The sequence below is a fragment of the Siphateles boraxobius genome, unplaced genomic scaffold (genome assembly GCF_051911475.1).
Source record: "Siphateles boraxobius isolate OS27281-9 unplaced genomic scaffold, OSU_SipBor_1 24, whole genome shotgun sequence".
NCBI classification, from domain to species: Eukaryota; Metazoa; Chordata; class Actinopteri; order Cypriniformes; family Leuciscidae; genus Siphateles; species Siphateles boraxobius.
The window spans coordinates 770336-787740 of NW_027508855.1; the positions used below are offsets into that span (position 1 = coordinate 770336).

Consider the following 17405-nt stretch of genomic DNA (forward strand, 5'->3'; position numbering starts at 1 on the left):
ATGTAAGGCTTGATGGACAAGTCTTCCGTTGTTGACATTTTGTTAATAACATGTGAATAAAAAGTTTCTGTGCCGCTAGATAATCATATCTCTGCTATCAAACTACAAAAATGGCCGAACAGGGTGGAGTTGAACCGAGTGTCACCTCTGCAGCCTGGAGAGGGGGCGGGGTATGAAGTGTCTCATTTGCATTTAAAGAGACCGCACCAAAACGAGTTGCTCTCAGACGCACATAAGAAAAGGGGTAGAAAAGGGGCCTGTGGAGCTATAATAATGAGGAATTCAGACCCAAGCATTGCAGTTCTGCTTTATATAGACCACAAATGTATGATTTATATGTAAAAAGGAATGATTTAAAAGTCTGATATGGCCCCTTTAAGACTTAACTGACACAGTTTACTGCTGCGTCCCAATTCGCATACAATCCGTCCTAAATAGTATTCGAAAATAGAATACTCTCCAAAACGGACATTTCGACATAATGTTGTGTATTTGTCCATTCAGAAACGAAAGAGAGCTAAATGCAGTCCTCGCGCGTTGTGTGTGTGTGGCTGCACGCTTCGAGTCGAGTGTGTGCGCACAGAAAACTATGCGTCGTCGTCACTCTCATTCAGATCTATATGACTGCTCTACTCATTCTCCCAAACGTTTACATTTTTTAATATTTCATGAGACATGCAGCGCATGTGAACCCGTGTGCCGCTGGTAGATCAGCAGCACGTCCCTAATACTACATGACAAATATGCGCATCTACAAACGCAGGACATCAGTTCTGACTGGATCGCTTCCCAAATCGTCACTATCTAACATTTTTGTCTAGTTTTCATTCGTTGACGAAAATGTCAATAGATTTTCGTCATAGTTTTTGTCATTCAAAACTAGTTTTTATTTAGTTATCTTCTCGTTTTCGATTATGGTAAGTTGTAGTTACTCGCACATTGTGCTCGTAAATCATTTTTCCGGTTCGCACGGATCGATTTTTAGGGGCATATGCGAGCAAAATGGTTGCACTGTAGAGCCCTGAAAAGTAGTGAATGAATGTAGGGAATGATGTCGTTCACTCAGAATTCGGACATCAGTACAAAATGGCCGACACCCGATATAGTGCACTATTTAGTGGATAGGGAGCGGTTTCGGACACAGCTTAGATGCCCTATTGGCCGCTGTGGCGCAAGAAATGCGGCCGCCATCTTAAACCGGTCATACTCCTATTTGCGTTGCATAGCATCAGTAGATGCCAGAGCACTGTGCAGCATATTCCTGCTCAAATCGACGAACCATCGCTCGGGGATTGCTTTTCACGAGTAAGATTTAAGATTACCGTACTATTGGTTGTATTTTGTGTCCTGTATCGTAGCTACGTGTATGACCTTTGCAGCAAAAAAACCCGCGTGAAAATCAGTTCGGTATTCAGTGAGATATGATTAATTAAATGCGCTTGCAGCTCATTGCACCTGCCAAACAGATTACACTGAGCAGAGCGGGTGACCGGTTTAAGATGGTGACCCCACGGCTCGACCTATAACCCATGTTGAACTTGCAAAACCTACAATCAAATTTGAGATTTCTCATCGGCAATCGAAAGAGCCAAATTTAGCCGTCTAGCTCCCCCCCACCCCCAAAGGAACTCTGGTGGAACTACAACCAAAATTCGGTACAATAGGGCTTAATAGGGAGTGAACAGGCTCTCCTTAGACAGCTCTGGTAATATCAAAAGTACATGTAATCGAACCCAGGGGCGCAGATGGCACTAGGGACAGGGGGGGAACATGACCCCCCCCCCCCCAGATTCATAGTGACCCGATCCGTCCCCCGCCCTTACTATCCCTACAAAAGGCGACAAAAATCGGCAAAACAGAGGATTAACCAGTGTTTTCGCTATGTACATTAGCCAAAGTAGTGTCCTTCAGCTGCTTCAGAATCGGGTCGGGGCAGACGCAGACTGACACACAATAATAATCTACACCGGTCGCCATTATTTTGTTTGTACCCACGTTCTCACTACACGCTGTTCTGTTGTCAATAAACACACAATGCCATCATGCCACCTACGTTTAATCATTAATCATGTAATCGATTCGAACCAGTTTATTTTATTAAATTGTACACAGTATTTTTAATATTCTGTGATTATTTGTGACACCGTGGTTCTTAGCAGTAGTCTTCACTGGTTGTATCTCCTCTGCAGATTCCGGTTGGTGACGTTACACCTCGAGTATTGCAGGTGCGGGTCCGTTTGCGACGCCCTCCAGAGCAGCGGGACCAGGAAGACCAGCAGCCCCAGTTCCCCAGCTGTTCAAAGGACTTTCCTAATGTCTTTCCTACAGACAAACGGAATGCTCTACTCAAAGGAACAGAAATGAAGGGTATGGAAGTTTTACAGGCTGTTGCACACAGAAACACGCACCTTTCCCCATTCCCATGTCAACGATCTGACACGCGACACCTTCAGTCCCTTGTGAGCACATGCATTTACACTCCCCGTCTATCTGGATCACAGTGCCACCATTCTGGCACGGCTGGCACTTACAAACGCTGTACTCGGCCATGTAGTCATCGAGGGCTCTTCTGAGATTGTCCCGCCTCGGCTGAGCATCAGGAAAGTCCAAAGGGATCGCATTGTAGATGGGTTCAGGCTGCCGGAACAATGAAAACAAATAGTGTTCAAATTACAGCAGTTACCACGCATGTACTGGAAACTGTAAAGTGAAGGTGAAGTGTCTCACGTCACTGTGAATGAGAGCAGGTAGAGCAGAGACGGTCTTTGCCCATTCCACATATTGACTATAGTCTAGAATGCCATCTTTAGTGAGTTGAGACTTCATGGCTACTGCTGAGGCTGGACTGCCCCCTCTCACTACGATCAGCACCTTATCAATAACCCCCCTCTGGTTCTTGTCAGCTGGGGAACAAGGTTATAAGCAAATTATGTTTTTATCAGAAGGCATGTGTCTGTTGGATTTAAAGGGAAAGTTCACCCAAAAATGAAAATTATGTCATAATTTGTTCACCCTCATGTCCTGTCCTCCACGTAAAGAAGATATTTTGAAGAACTGTTTTTGGTTGTACAAAACAACTCTCGACACAACTGACTTTTATTGTATGGACAAAATGTATTATTTTTCGTGTTTCTTTTTGAGTGAACTATTCCTTTAATATCTTACTATTAAAACGAACGTAAACACACATACACACCTGTGGGTTTCTCTGTTAGAGTAACACACTTGTCTACTGGTTTAATTTGTCCTCCTGCCTCTCCTAATTGGGGAAGCTGTAAATTGGCTCTAATTCCAAGCTTGACACAGTCCTTGACCGTGGATTCAGTGACATCTGTAGTTAGATAATGTTGAACCATCAAATAAAGTCAAGTCATAATCCTTTAATGAGGCTTTCAGACTGAAAAAGTATCCTTCCCATTAACGCATTTACATTAATGAGTGTCATTTAAATTTCATCTACAGTATCTTTGAATATCTTTTTGAATTGCAGTAACATGTTGTGATGTTGCCCCAAGGTCTCCAGGCTTTACAAAAAAATTTAAATGTGATTTTAAACTCACTTTTTAGTTTGAGGATATCCTCATTCATTATGTAAACAAGCTCATATTCTCCACCGGACTTTCCGTTCTTGGTGAAGTGTGTTCCATAGTCCTCCAAGAAGGCAAAATACTGTCCCTTCTCATATGTAAGTGGCAGGGCATCCACATCATCCAAGAAAGTTGAGGATACCTCCAGCCCTCTCTGTCTCATCCTGTAGGTGGCCAGCTCCACTCTGCCTTTTACTCTCATGAAGGTCTTTCTCTGAAAGAAAACACATGCTAGTAGTAGAAGCAACACAGATTTTGCAGATTTGAGAAGGTAGTCTTTATTATTTCTTTTCATACTGTACTTAAACAATGTCTATTTATTGTGAATATTTTTTGTTTGTTTTTGTTCAGTTTTGATTTTCAGTATGTTCCATGAACATGGTGGTTTATGAGCCTGAAGATGTGAATTACAATAAATATAGTTCAAATGGGTAAGAACTAGTTGCTCAAAAAATCAATAAAACGAATAAACCTGAATTCACTCACCTTGGTCGTTGTGATTTCTGACAGCTGTTTGATGATATATGTTTTTTCTTTCTTATTGTCAATTCCTGCCGATACACTAAAACCCATGCCAGGACCAGCATTACCGCCGTCACCAGGACCTTCGGCTTCACCGCCATCACCAGGACCTTCAACATGACCGCCCACACCAGGACCTTCTGCTTCACCATCCTCACTGGGACTAGCAGCTTCACCAGCCTCACCAGGGCTGGCAACATCTCCACCCTCTCCAGCACTGCCAGCATCACTGCCTGCACCAGCACTGGAGGGCTCAGTAGGTGAAAACTTAAAGCTAAAGCCCACTTCAAAAGAACTGGATGATTCTCTAGTTATATCTTTTAATAAAGAGTGAATGTCCTCGTACATCTCTTTGGAGCTGCTCTCTTCCACTTTTGTCTGAAGATAAAGAGACAGGGTCAAGACTAAAAATAGCATTTTTAAGATGCATGTCTGTCAGAATTTAAGTGCTTTTAGGGACTGTTTGTTATTTATTTAAGGGGCCACCGAAGGAGATCTTGAGATCTGTAGTCAAAAAAGACTTGACCCTCCCCTCGCCAGTAATAAATTTTTCTATGACCCTCCAAAATGATTGTGAAAAAAGGCATGACCCTCCCCTGTAAAAAGTCATGACATCTTTGCGCTTGGCAAAGATGTTCAGATAGCCATTGTTTTTTTACAACCATGACAAACGACTAAACTCCTGCTTTCTCATCTTACTAAGGCTGTAACGATTGACCAAACTTACAATTCGGTTCGTATCAATTTTTTATTTTAGATTTTTAGATTTTCGGTGCTGATGCAGTGGGGACGCGTTCATCTAACAAGGGTGGCGCTCCCAATAAAGTATCTTAAAGCTGCCACAAAGAACCGGCAAAAGTAATGATTATGAATATTTCAAATATAGCAAGGAGAGATTTTAATTGTTTATTAATAAACAAGTTTTTTCTGTGTCAGTGTGTCTGCTTCAAGATGAAGTTGACGATGCTGACTCTGTTATGAGGATAGCAGATGAACCCAAGCGCAGACGGTATGCAATGCTCCCAGTGACAGGCTTGGGTATAGAGCTCACAGACAGAGTGGGCTCGGGACAAGACATGACGGTCACATCGAGAATCTTGACAAGCTTGGCAAGGTAGTCTGCTAGACTCTGGGCTCTGGAACAGCGCTTGCAGTAGCGGGCTCTGGAACAGCGCTTGCAGTAGCGGGCTCTGGAACAGCGCTTGCAGTAGCGGGCTCTGGAACAGCGCTTGCAGTAGCGGGCTCTGGAACAGCGCTTGCAGTAGCGGGCTCTGGAACAGCGCTTGCAGTAGCGGGCTCTGGAACAGCGCTTGCAGTAGCGGGCTCTGGAACAGCGCTTGCAGTAGCGGGCTCTGGAACAGCGCTTGCAGTAGCGGGCTCTGGAACAGCGCTTGCAGTAGCGGGCTCTGGAACAGCGCTTGCAGTAGCGGGCTCTGGAACAGCGCTTGCAGTAGCGGGCTCTGGAACAGCGCTTGCAGTAGCGGGCTCTGGAACAGCGCTTGCAGTAGCGGGCTCTGGAACAGCGCTTGCAGTAGCGGGCTCTGGAACAGCGCTTGCAGTAGCGGGCTCTGGAACAGCGCTTGCAGTAGCGGGCTCTGGAACAGCGCTTGCAGTAGCGGGCTCTGGAACAGCGCTTGCAGTAGCGGGCTCTGGAACAGCGCTTGCAGTAGCGGGCTCTGGAACAGCGCTTGCAGTAGCGGGCTCTGGAACAGCGCTTGCAGTAGCGGGCTCTGGAACAGCGCTTGCAGTAGCGGGCTCTGGAACAGCGCTTGCAGTAGCGGGCTCTGGAACAGCGCTTGCAGTAGCGGGCTCTGGAACAGCGCTTGCAGTAGCGGGCTCTGGAACAGCGCTTGCAGTAGCGGGCTCTGGAACAGTGCTTGACGAAGGATGGGAGGCTCCCCTCTTCCTCCTCTTTCTCCTAGGTCGGGAAGCAATGGTCACAGCAGGACTCGTGATCAGCTGGACAGGCTCAGCGGAAGACAAAACAGGAACTGGGAAGACCATCTCTGGTTGGGTAAGCTCAGATGAAGATGATTCCGAAGGGGAATCCCACGAAACCCGTCTCCCTCGTTTACAATGGAGGTCAGTGGGTGTGGAAGACGCCTCTGGAGTCGTGGGGGAACCAGCCTGGTCCCCAAGCGCCGCAACGCCTATCATACGACCCTCCGGGATGACAGGCAGAAGGTGAAGCCCTCGAGGATGCCGCCCCAGACTCCTCCCGGGAGAAGTGGTCATACAGCCGGGAGAAGTTTGACAAGATCCACTCACCCTCGGGTGAGTATGGAAGGGTGACACTCTTCTTGTTGAGGGGGGAAGACAACCAGACTTCTTCAAGGGGGTCCAGACAATGCTTGGCAGAGAAGGACAAACGGTGTGCTGGGTTCTTCTTTGGCCGGTTCATTCTGTTATGAGGATAAGAGATGAACCCAAGCGCAGACGGTATCTAAACACACAACGTTTATTATAACAGAAAAAAAAGGGAAAACAAAACCCACGAGGGGGCAAAACAGAGGCAATAAAAACGAGGAATAACTAAACAAGATAACACTTGACAAAAACTAGACTATTAAACAAACAGCAAATACAAGATCAAGACGTTCTTCTAAGACAAGTTACTTACGGGTAGACTCTCACAAAGTGTGACACAATGAACCGGCCCAGGACAGCAAACACAAGGGGATGAAATAGGGGAACACTAATGACAAAGACAGATGAAGCTGACTAGACAAGGACAGGTGAAACTGACTAGACAATAATGACAAGACGAGGGTAACAAGGGGGCGGAGTTACGTAACAAGACAACACAAGCACATGGCCGAACACTAAGCCATGTGCTTGCACACAAAACATGATTCTGTCATGATCCTGCCTCACGACTAGGGAAAATCAAGGGCAAGAGGGCAGAATCATGACAGACTCGCGATCTTCACAGTAACGCGTCAGAGAGAAATGCAGATTTCATACTGATTACATAAGCAGAGAGCAGTCTGTTTTTCGTTTTTAAATAATCTGTTTAAAAGTAGACATCAAGCTCTCTATATATTATATAGAATATATTCTATATAGGCAAGTACATTATACGCTGAGTTTCGGTTCATTTTGTGAGACGAGAGACCAGTTCACGCGCCGGCGACTCCGTGTCATGATGATCTATTTTCTACTATATTTACTTCATATTGATCAAATCCAGGCAAATGGTTGATGAAACATTAATTAAAAATAAGATATAAAATTAATAAAAAAACTAAATTTAATTTAAAGAAAGCCTTTGTGCTTTCTGAAGTCGCTTTCAGAGCATGTCCGTAACGGAGAACTGTCACGTCCGCAACATTGTTTTTTTCCTCATAAATGTGAACACGAAAAATAAAATAAAAAATAATATTTTATGTTCTGTGGAGGCCGACCCTTCTTCATCCGGTTATTAGCCTACTTTTGTTTTGCGCAGTGTAGCCTAATTCGTAGAATTATTAAAAAATATTTTGCCACCTAAAAGTTAAAGATTTGTTGTGTCACGTCACAGGTGTATTTCGCTCATATTAAATATAAAACACATGTGTAGACTGATATTTTTCTAATGTCTTGACACCTTCATTAAGGGATTTGGATATATAAACAGATTCAGTATTAAATGCATTTTCTGGACGGAGAAGCATAGGTTACTGTAAAGCTACGTCTTAGTTGGTGCTTATCTTGGCGAAAGCCGAGTACAAATCAGCATGAAGTTTTAACATCTACTCTCGTGTAATGGAAATCATGAAGATCTGGATACGTCCAGTTACTGCGGTGAATAGTGCTGCTGGCAACAAGGGAAATACCTTGTGACAGCCTGGAGAGACAGCTGACAGGAGGAAAGAGACCCCAATGGGGCTGGTAAGGGTTAGCTACCCTTGTCGGCAGTATCCAGCTCTGTGTTTACAGGATGCTGGAGACACCCGCCCAAGGCTTCTGAAAAATTAAAGAGGAAAATACCCCTAGAGTCTGCGAGAGCAGGGGCGGAAGATGACTCAATGGTGGACAACATGGTTAACGACTTTGGAATGGAAACGGATATGAGTATGGAGAGTACTTCACAAAAGACTAGTTCAGGTTCAGCAGTTAGCAAAGCCATTGAACTCCAAGCTTGTGTCTGTGGCTGGAGCAAGGCGACAACGGTCAGGGGTTTGAAGATTCATCAAGGGAAAATGAAATGCTTGAGGGAGAAGGGACAAGGGCCTCGCATTGATCAGTACTTCTTACGGAGTCAGTCAAGTCAGTCGAATGAAATCCAGCGACAGGAAGCAAACCACAGTTTGCAGGATATCAGCACCCCTGTCATAGAGGAGATGAGGGTTTGCACAGTTAGTGATGAACACATTGATTCTTGTGAACCCGGTCAGACTAACCAGCATAAGAGAGAAAAGAACCTCAACGGGCATAGGCCTGGAGTTAGATGGCCAAGAGCTAGTGAGAAAACTGCATGGGACACGGTAAACACAGATCTATGCTTTGCATTGGAAAGATTAACTGGTACAGTTGAAAAGAAGCTGGATAAATTTGGGGGCATCATTTACGCATATGGAAGTGAGAGGTTTGGTGTGGAAAAAAGGAAGGAAACAGTACAAACTACTCCTGGATTGTCTAGACGGCAGCAGAAAATTGAAGGGTTAGTTAGAGAAAGGAGAAAGCTGAGGAAGCAATGGAAAAGAGCGGAACAAAGTCAGAAGGAGGGACTCAATCTCTTACAAAGGGCCATAAAAGATAAGCTTGCAACATTACGCAGAGCTGAGCGCCTACGGAAACGCTACAAAAAGAAGGAACGTGCGAGGGCTAATTTCTATAAAGATCCATTCAAATTCATAAAGAAGTTATTCACCAGTGAGAAGAATGGCACTTTAAAAGCATCTAGGGTTGAGCTAGAGAGATATTTGGAGGAAACGCATACAGATGCAAAAAGGCATGAGCCTATGTCCATTCCGTCAGACATCCCACCTGTCAATCCACCAGAATACCAAATGGAGGTCTGTGCACCTAAGTGGAAAGAGATAGAGCAGGTTGTGAGAAAGGCAAGGGCTTCATCATCTCCAGGGCCTAATGGAGTTCCGTACAGAGTGTACAGGAGTGCTTCAGGAGTTCTAAGGATTCTGTGGAAATTGATAAAAGTGGCTTGGGAAAAGCAGGTTGTACCTAGATCATGGCGCCGAGCAGGGGGAGTCTTTATACCCAAAGAAAAAGATGCTACAAGCATCAGTCAGTTTCGCCCTATTTCACTATTAAACGTCGAAGGCAACATTTTCTTCAGCATTATTGCTCAGAGATTGTCAACCTACCTATTAAAGAATGGCTTCATTGACACTTCAGTTCAAAAAGCGGGCATTCCAGGATTCTCAGGATGCTTAGAACATATCAGTGTTATCTGGCAACGAATACAATCAGCTAAAAAGGAGAGGAAGGAGCTCCACGTGACATTCCTGGATTTGGCTAATGCATATGGTTCAGTGCCACATGAGCTTCTTTGGGCATCATTTGATTTTTTCAGGGTACCGGTGTCGATAACAAATTTAGTGAAAGCCTATTTTGGAGATTTGCAATTTAGTTTCTCAACTCCAGAATTCAGCACTACATGGCAATCCTTAGAGGTTGGAATAATGGCAGGATGCACCATTCCTCCACTGGCTTTTACCATGGCAATGGAAGTAATCATTAGGGCCTCAAAATGGGTAGTAGGAGGAGAGCGCTTGGCTTCTGGGATGCGACTACCACCAATCAGAGCATACATGGATGACATGACAACCATGACTACAACGGTAGCCTGCACTAATCGGTTATTGGGGAAGTTAACAGATAATATTGAATGGGCACGAATGCAATTTAAGCCCTCTAAATCAAGGAGCATCTCAATAGTTAAAGGCAAGGTAGTAGATAAAATATTCTTCATTAATGGTGAGGCAATACCAACAGTTTCTCAGAAGCCAGTGAAGAGTCTAGGGAGATGGTACGATGGGGATCTAAAGGACACAGTTCGAGTGGGAGAAGTTAGACGACAAGCAGTGGAAGGGTTGAAGAGCATAAACAGCTGTGCTCTACCAGGCAAACTAAAACTGGTGCTTTCAGTTTGGTCTACTGCCAAGGTTGCTGTGGCCACTGACTGTGTACGAGGTTTCTTTGACAACAGTGGATAAGCTGGAAGCGTTAATAAGTTCATACATCAGGAAATGGTTGGGAGTTCCACGCTGCCTCAGCAGAGTGGGACTTTATAGTAAAGAGGTATTGCAGCTGCCAGTCTCTGCTTTAACCGAGGAGTTTAAGTGTGCCAAGGTCAGACTGGAAATGACTTTAGCAGAGTCACGCGACAAATGTGTAAGGGAGGCAGCCCCTGTGGTAAAAATTGGTAGAAAGTGGTCAGCAAAGAAATCTGTAGTAGAGGCAAAGGCTGACCTTCAAATTGGGGATATCGTGGGACAGGTACAGCATGGAAGGGGGGGTTTTGGGCTCAGTTTAGCTCCTCCTAAATGGCACAAGGCAGGCCCAGCACAAAGGAGGAAGCTGGTAGTCAACGAGGTGCGAAAGCAGGAGGAGAGGATGAGATGTATAAAGGCCATTTCCCAGGCCAAGCAGGGAGAGTGGATGAGATGGGAGAGTGTGGAACAACGAAAAATGGGCTGGCAAGACCTTTGGTCAATGGAAGAGAGTAGGATCAGTTTCCTTATTAGGTCAACATATGATGTTCTCCCATCACCGCAGAACCTAAACCTCTGGGTAGGAGAGGATCCCTCTTGTCCTTTGTGTTCATCACCTGCCACATTAAGGCACATTTTGACAGGATGTAAGGTGGCTCTTAGCCAAGGTCGGTTTACTTGGCGCCATGACCAAGTATTGCGATGTTTGGCTTTAGCATTGGAAGGCAAGCGTAGTATGACCTATAAGTTGCCGCCTGTTCTAGCAAAACATTACACGCAGAAGACAATATTCCTCCGCCCAGGCGAGCAACCACCAAGAAAAGGTGCTAACACCAATTCTCGCCCAGGACAACTGGAAGCTACTAGGGACTGGAAGATGCCGGCTGATCTTGATCAACGGCTTATTTTTCCACCTGAGATTGCCACCACTAACCTACGACCAGATATTGTTTTGTGGTCTGGATCAGCACGCATTGTTCAACTGATAGAGTTAACAGTGCCATGGGAGGATGCGGTAGATGAGGCATATGAGAGGAAGAAACTGCGGTATGCTCATCTGGCCACTGAAGCAGAACAGCGAGGATGGAGAGTCCAGGTTTATCCAGTGGAAGTGGGTTGTCGAGGTTTTGTGGCACACTCTACAACCCGGTTCCTTAGAGACGTCGGATTCAGTGGTCAAGAGTTGCGTCGCACAGTAAAGAACTTATTTGAAGCAGCAGAAAGGAGCAGCAACTGGCTGTGGTTGAGACGGAAAGATTCTAGCTGGCTGAGTACAGGCCGCCATGCTACGGTTTCGTAGTTTCGTAGAATTCTTGAAAACTTGAAGGGTGTTGGTTTATTTGTATAGGTTGTATAGTATTTACAGTCATTACGTTCCTGTGTATATTGCGTGAATGACGGGATGTTGGGCAGATATTGTGTTTTGCGGTAGGTGGTATGCCATACGGAACCGTTGCCACTGAAACTGCATATTAATGCACCAGTGGGGCTCGACAGCCTTAGTCAAACGGGTTGGCGCGTATGGTTGGGTTGCGGAGAGATTGTGAGATTGTGGTTAGGTTTCAGCAGCACTGTTGGTTTATTTGTATAGGTTGTATAGTATTTACAGTCATTACGTTCCTGTGTATATTGCGTGAATGACGGGTGGTTGGGCAGATATTGTGATTTGCGGTAGGTGGTATGCCATACGGAACCGTTGCCACTGAAACTGCATATTAACGCACCAGTGGGGCTTCAACAGCCTTAGTCAAACGGGTTGGCGCGTATGGTTGGGTTGCGGAGAGATTGTGAGATTGTGGTTAGGTCTCAGCAGCACTGTTGGTTTATTTGTAGAGGTTATATAGTATTTACAGTCATTACGTTCCTGTGTATATTGCGTGAATGACGGGTGGTTGGGCAGATATTGTGTTTTGCGGTAGGTGGTATGCCATACGGAACCGTTGCCACTGAAACTGCATATTAACGCACCAGTGGGGCTCGACAGCCTTAGTCAAACGGGTTGGCGCGTATGGTTGGGTTGCGGAGAGATTGTGAGATTGTGGTTAGGTCTCAGCAGCAAGAGGGAAGTAGAGGTCAGTAAGCTGGGCTGAGTTGAGTGGGGGACGGAGGGGGGTGACTCTGGGACGCCAGAGTCACTGTCGAGCCCTCTTGAGGTGTCGTGGGCTAGTCGACGAAACACTGAGGACGGAAGGTGCCCACTTGAAGACCCTAGAGATGTTCCCTACTCCGCTCAATCCAGAGGGTTGTTATGGGGGGACCGCACTGTGGTTGCAGCCGTTGTGTGTGCTGACGCGCAAATACACTATTAACACCAGACAGAAGGAGATTCACGTCACCAGATGGAAAGAAGCGTAAATGGACGGAGAAGCATAGGTTACTGTAAAGCAATGTCTTAGTTGGTGCTTATCTTGGCGAAAGCCGAGTACAAATCAGCATCAAGTTTTAACATCTACTCTCGTGTAATGGAAATCATTTTCTGATAATTTATATTTCAAGTTTTGACCTCAAATATCACGTCTGTAACGCTGTAATTTCCCAATTTTAAGGAATTTATTCTCAACTTTTTTTTTTTTTTTTTTTGGTGTAGGTCTGCGTATTTTATTATGTTAACTTAAAATAATTCTAATAGTAATTTAAAAATTTGGTAGCCCTACGTCTAACACATCACACTCCACTGTTATGGTGGCAATTTCAGTAGATTTACTCACTAACATTGTTGTGGAAACACAATAAGAATGGAAACTAAAATATGGTAGTATCGTACAGCGCACATTCTATCAGCTGCAGTTCTGGCGCCTCAGTCCCAATACACTCAACGTACATTGATATCACATGTTAATGCCGCGGTAGAGTTACCCTCACAGGACACTACACTTATTTGCAATCACAAAAGTTCATTATTTGCTCGTGCTTTAAAGCTAACCGAGACCGAGAGAGCTACATAGAGCAGAAAAAATATTCAACAAACAAGCCACTTTGAAATTTTGCTGTTTTCATGAATACAAAAGTTGGGTGACCCTCCCCCTAGACTAAAACAAGTTGAATGACCCTCCCCTCAACAAAGAATAGAAAGACATGACCCTCCCCTATTTTCCTCCGGTGGCCCTTTCCATAAATACCGAACGGTCCCTTACTGATTGTTTGTCTTGCAGTCATTTTTAGGATAATTTTTATTACAGTTTGTTTCTTTCAGTTTTGCTCTCAATAAATACTCAAAACCTTTGTAAAACAACAGTTGACATCATGCATACACACCTCATAGTTGAGAACTCCAACATTCCAGGGTAGTCTGTTATATTCCAATGTAGATGGATCTCTGATCCGGTTACATTGTCCATTATATAATCTGTTATTAAAGGGATTCATGCGAGGTCCAGATCCCAATATATTTATTCTGTTGAGAGAAGAATTAAACATCTTCAGTATATGTACAGTAGTTGTGTATTATAAAGTGTAGTAATAATTGCAATATTTGTGTTGTCAGTTATTTTATTATTTTTTATAATCATTATTTTTTTAAATAATTGCCTACAGAATGACAGAATTGACATTTTAAAAAAAAATTTTTCCTATCTGAAAATATTCTAAAATGAAATTTCAATCATGACAACTCTCAAAAAAACTTTTTAGCATAATGAATATGACCATGTTAATTAGGGCTGTGTATCAATACAGACGTCCCGATTTGATTCCGATTTTTTTTTTTATTCCGAAAAGTATTTTGTGTCCGTGCATTGGTCTTAAAATTACAGCAGCATAATAAACTACTGTTAGACCTACCTGAAAAACATGAAAAGCACTGATTATTTAATTTGAATCTTAGTTCTATTGTATTTATTTATTTGTGCAATTGCTTGTAGTTTGATAATTTGTTCTTTTTTTATTAAAGACTGTTTACTTGTCTTTAATAATGTTCGAAATGTATAATAGTAGTTTTAGCAGTGGTATCAAAATTGGAATCGAGAATTGTGAAATTTCACCTTTTTAATTACAATAGGCCTACATGGGTGAAAAACAACAACATCTATATTATTTATTTATTACTTTTTTGTGGTGATGCCCATCATTAAATAATCAGTGCTTTTCATGTTTTACAGGTAGGTCTAACAGTAGTTTATTATGCTGCTGTAATTTTAAGACCAATGCAAGGATACAAAATACTGTTTCACATGTGTTGTCTTTCTCAACTGTTTGTTTACTTATGACTATGCTTACTAATGCCGAGTTGGCGTATAAATGGCACGAGAAATAACATTCGTGGTATAGATACACACTGTCATGAGACTGTGTTGCGAGTTCACACTGAACGATTTTTGGCCCGATTTTCGCTCGGCGACAGGTTTTTTGAGATCGCCGTCAAATGCCCGAAATCAAAGGCAAATCGGGCGTTGTTCAGGTAAGTGACAATCACGCAGTGTGAATGATCAAAGACGCGATCTGTGAGAATCGCCGACGAGTCGCCGGCGCCGTGAGATATTTGGCATTCTAAATATCTGGACCTGTCGGCTATTCAAAGTCCTGCTGTGTGAATGTGTTCTGACTGAAAACTACATTGCTGATGACCTACAGCCAATGAGAGAGCAAGAAACAGGACAGCGGGCTGTTCGGGGAGGAGTTATAGACCAGAATATCAGTATTTTAATATATATATATTTACAATTATTTCAAAGAGTGATACAAACATTTGCTTGACCAGCAGCACATTGCAAAATTATTTATTTATCCCCAATTCTCCTGGCAGAAATACAATCCTTGCTTCCCCCGTCTCCCCAACCATTTCCTCCTGCATAATCTACTGCCAAGTTTTTTTTCTCCTTTTCGCTGCAAATCAGCGCACAGACAATTTGGATCGCAATCTTCTTGCAGGCTATCATTTTTAATAACCATTTCAGTATCGCGCGAGAACTCCGATCTCACGCACGCATGATCTTGCGTTATTTCCTTTTCACTTCTCGCGTGTTTGGTTGTGAAACATAGTTTGTAGACCAGACAGAAGTTGTCGGCGATTCCTCCTTTTGTAAAGTCATGCAGTGTGAAACCCCCTGTCTCTGATACATTGTGCAGTGTGCACACACCAGCAACTGATTTTTACCCCAAAGAGAACTCATGTTCTTGTTTGCATGTTGTCTGAGACACGCAGCTTTCTGTGCGCTCATACAAAACTTCTCACACAGCGAGTTCTCTTTCACGTCTTCTTGTGCTTGAATGTTTAAATTGGCAAGGCTTAAAAACATGTGAAAATGATACACAATGAAAGGCGCCCCTACATTAACACACAATTATGTTCCCCTGAAGCAGCAAACTGAGCTCTTCAGCTTTTTACATGCAGGTGTGCTGAAGAAGGTTGGAAATAAACTTTGCAGGAAAGTGGGTGCCTAGGAGTTGGGTTAAACACCTCTGCCATAGTACATCTAGGCAGGTGGAGCTAGGGGATGGGAGGGTTTCAAAGGAATATGATAGCGTGCGGCAAGACTAACTGTTGAGCAAGCAATCTCATTGGCTGCAGGATCAACAGAGGCCAATCAGCTTGTGCCATGCAGTAATGATGTGGTTGCTTGAAGATTTAATGTAAAGTACCTATCAGCCTGCACCCTAAGACTGAACTAAAGAACTAGATATAGTACATACATATTTCTGTGATGGTAAAGCTGAATTTTAAGAAGACTCCAGATGCGTCACATGATCTTTCAGAAATCATTCTAATATGCTGAGTTGGTGCTCAAGAAACATTTTCTATTATTCTTTTTTTTTTTAGGATGCTTTGATGAAAATGATAAAGTACAGCATTTGTTTGAAATATAAATCTTTTGTAACATTACAAATGTCTTTACGGTCATTTTGATCAATGTAATGCATTCTTGCTGAATAAAAGTATTAAATTCTTTTAAAATAAAATGTGACTGACTTTTGAATAGGTGTGTACATTATTAACATTTGTGTAAGTTACAAAAGGCTCTGACCCATATCCAGCTTGGATGGCTATGTCAGACTCAAATACAGCTGTCTTGCCGCAAGGTGTCCTGATGACGTCACACTCGTCTTCATCAGACGTATCTGTCTCTCCACAGTCGTTATCCCCATTACACTTGAGATTTTTGTTTATACATATTCCTGAGGGTAAAGTAATATACTCAGTGCTGAATATTGCTTGGCAATTTACCCTACAACTAAACACCTACCGGCCAAAAAACAAAATACCGACAAAAAAATACTGACCTGAAGCGCACTGCCATTGAGAGCTTTTGCAGACGGGTGGAGGGTCCATCTGACATTTGGTTGAAGGTTTACAGGGTCTCCGCTCTCCAATTGGGTATATGCACCTAGAGCCTTTAAACTGCCCAAAGACCTCAATGCCCCTAGAGCGAGTCTGTGTTACACAAACACATGTGAAGGCTACACATTTCTTCAAAACATTATTAAGTCAGAATGATTTCATATGACGATTTAAACAACATTATTTATAGAGAAAGTGACAGAGTAGAAGAGATAATCCAGTACCGTGGTATTAGTGCACGGGTCACAGGATGTCCACGCGGACCAGGCACTCATTTTGCAGTCGATTGATGCAGGATCATTAATTTCCCGCACCTCCCGCCTGGGCCCTCGCCTTTGAGAAAGACAAATAATGATCGCCATTATAATAATAACTTACAATTCCAACTCCATTCTAGTGCATATCTTTGGTTTTACACTATAAAATAAACAGAAAGGTACAAACTTTCCCACATACACTCCAATTTTGATGAAATTGTGCATACTTACATGTAGTCCGTTATGCTCTTTCCATTAGCCTGATAAAAAAGGCATATTGTTACACATAAAGCAGCTAAAGCCTTCATGGTGAAGCTTTGGACAGTCCTTTGATTGTGTGTTGAAACTTTGTACTCTTGTATTTAAGCATGGATTTAATGTTAATAATTAAGCTTTTTAGAGTTGAAGAGGTTTGGAAATGTGTGTCTCCAAAGGTTTGTGTATATCACTGTGCTTTCTCAGATATCTTAAATCATGTGACGCCACAGCATTTACTGCAACTGTCTAATGTTAAACTATCGGACTAATGTATTTAGTTGCTTTTTACCTGAATTTTTTTACGTCACAGAATATTTTCTTACAGAATATTTCTTCTTTTAAATGCTTTAGC

At 43.2% G+C, this 17405-nt stretch overlaps 1 protein-coding gene across 1 annotated transcript; it reads right to left on the reverse strand.

Annotated features, from left to right (window-relative positions):
• Positions 1 to 2078: 2078 nt before the first annotated feature.
• c9 (complement component 9) lies at positions 2079 to 17159 on the reverse strand. Its single transcript, XM_077240625.1, has 11 exons — positions 17027 to 17159; positions 16763 to 16871; positions 16481 to 16631; positions 16225 to 16375; positions 13520 to 13658; positions 4074 to 4487; positions 3561 to 3801; positions 3197 to 3331; positions 2728 to 2903; positions 2409 to 2637; positions 2079 to 2310 (listed from the first exon to the last, which is right to left on the reverse strand). The coding sequence occupies exons 1-11, from the start codon at positions 17101 to 17103 to the stop codon at positions 2153 to 2155; spliced, it is 1980 nt and encodes a 659-aa protein (XP_077096740.1). The 5' UTR covers positions 17104 to 17159; the 3' UTR covers positions 2079 to 2152.
• Between the last annotated feature and the right edge of the window lie 246 nt (positions 17160 to 17405).

What these genes read in the sequence shown, in the direction of transcription:
- c9 (XM_077240625.1), bottom strand. Translation starts at nt 17,103, where the DNA reads ATGAAGGCTTTAGCTGCTTTATGTGTAACAATATGCCTTTTTTATCAG. An exon ending in ACCCGTGCACTAATACCACG is followed by an intron (nt 16,632 to 16,762) that starts GTACTGGATTAT and finishes TGTGTAACACAG; the next exon opens with ACTCGCTCTAGGGGCATTGA. An exon ending in CTGCTCTCATTCACAGTGAC is followed by an intron (nt 2,638 to 2,727) that starts GTGAGACACTTC and finishes TTGTTCCGGCAG; the next exon opens with CCTGAACCCATCTACAATGC.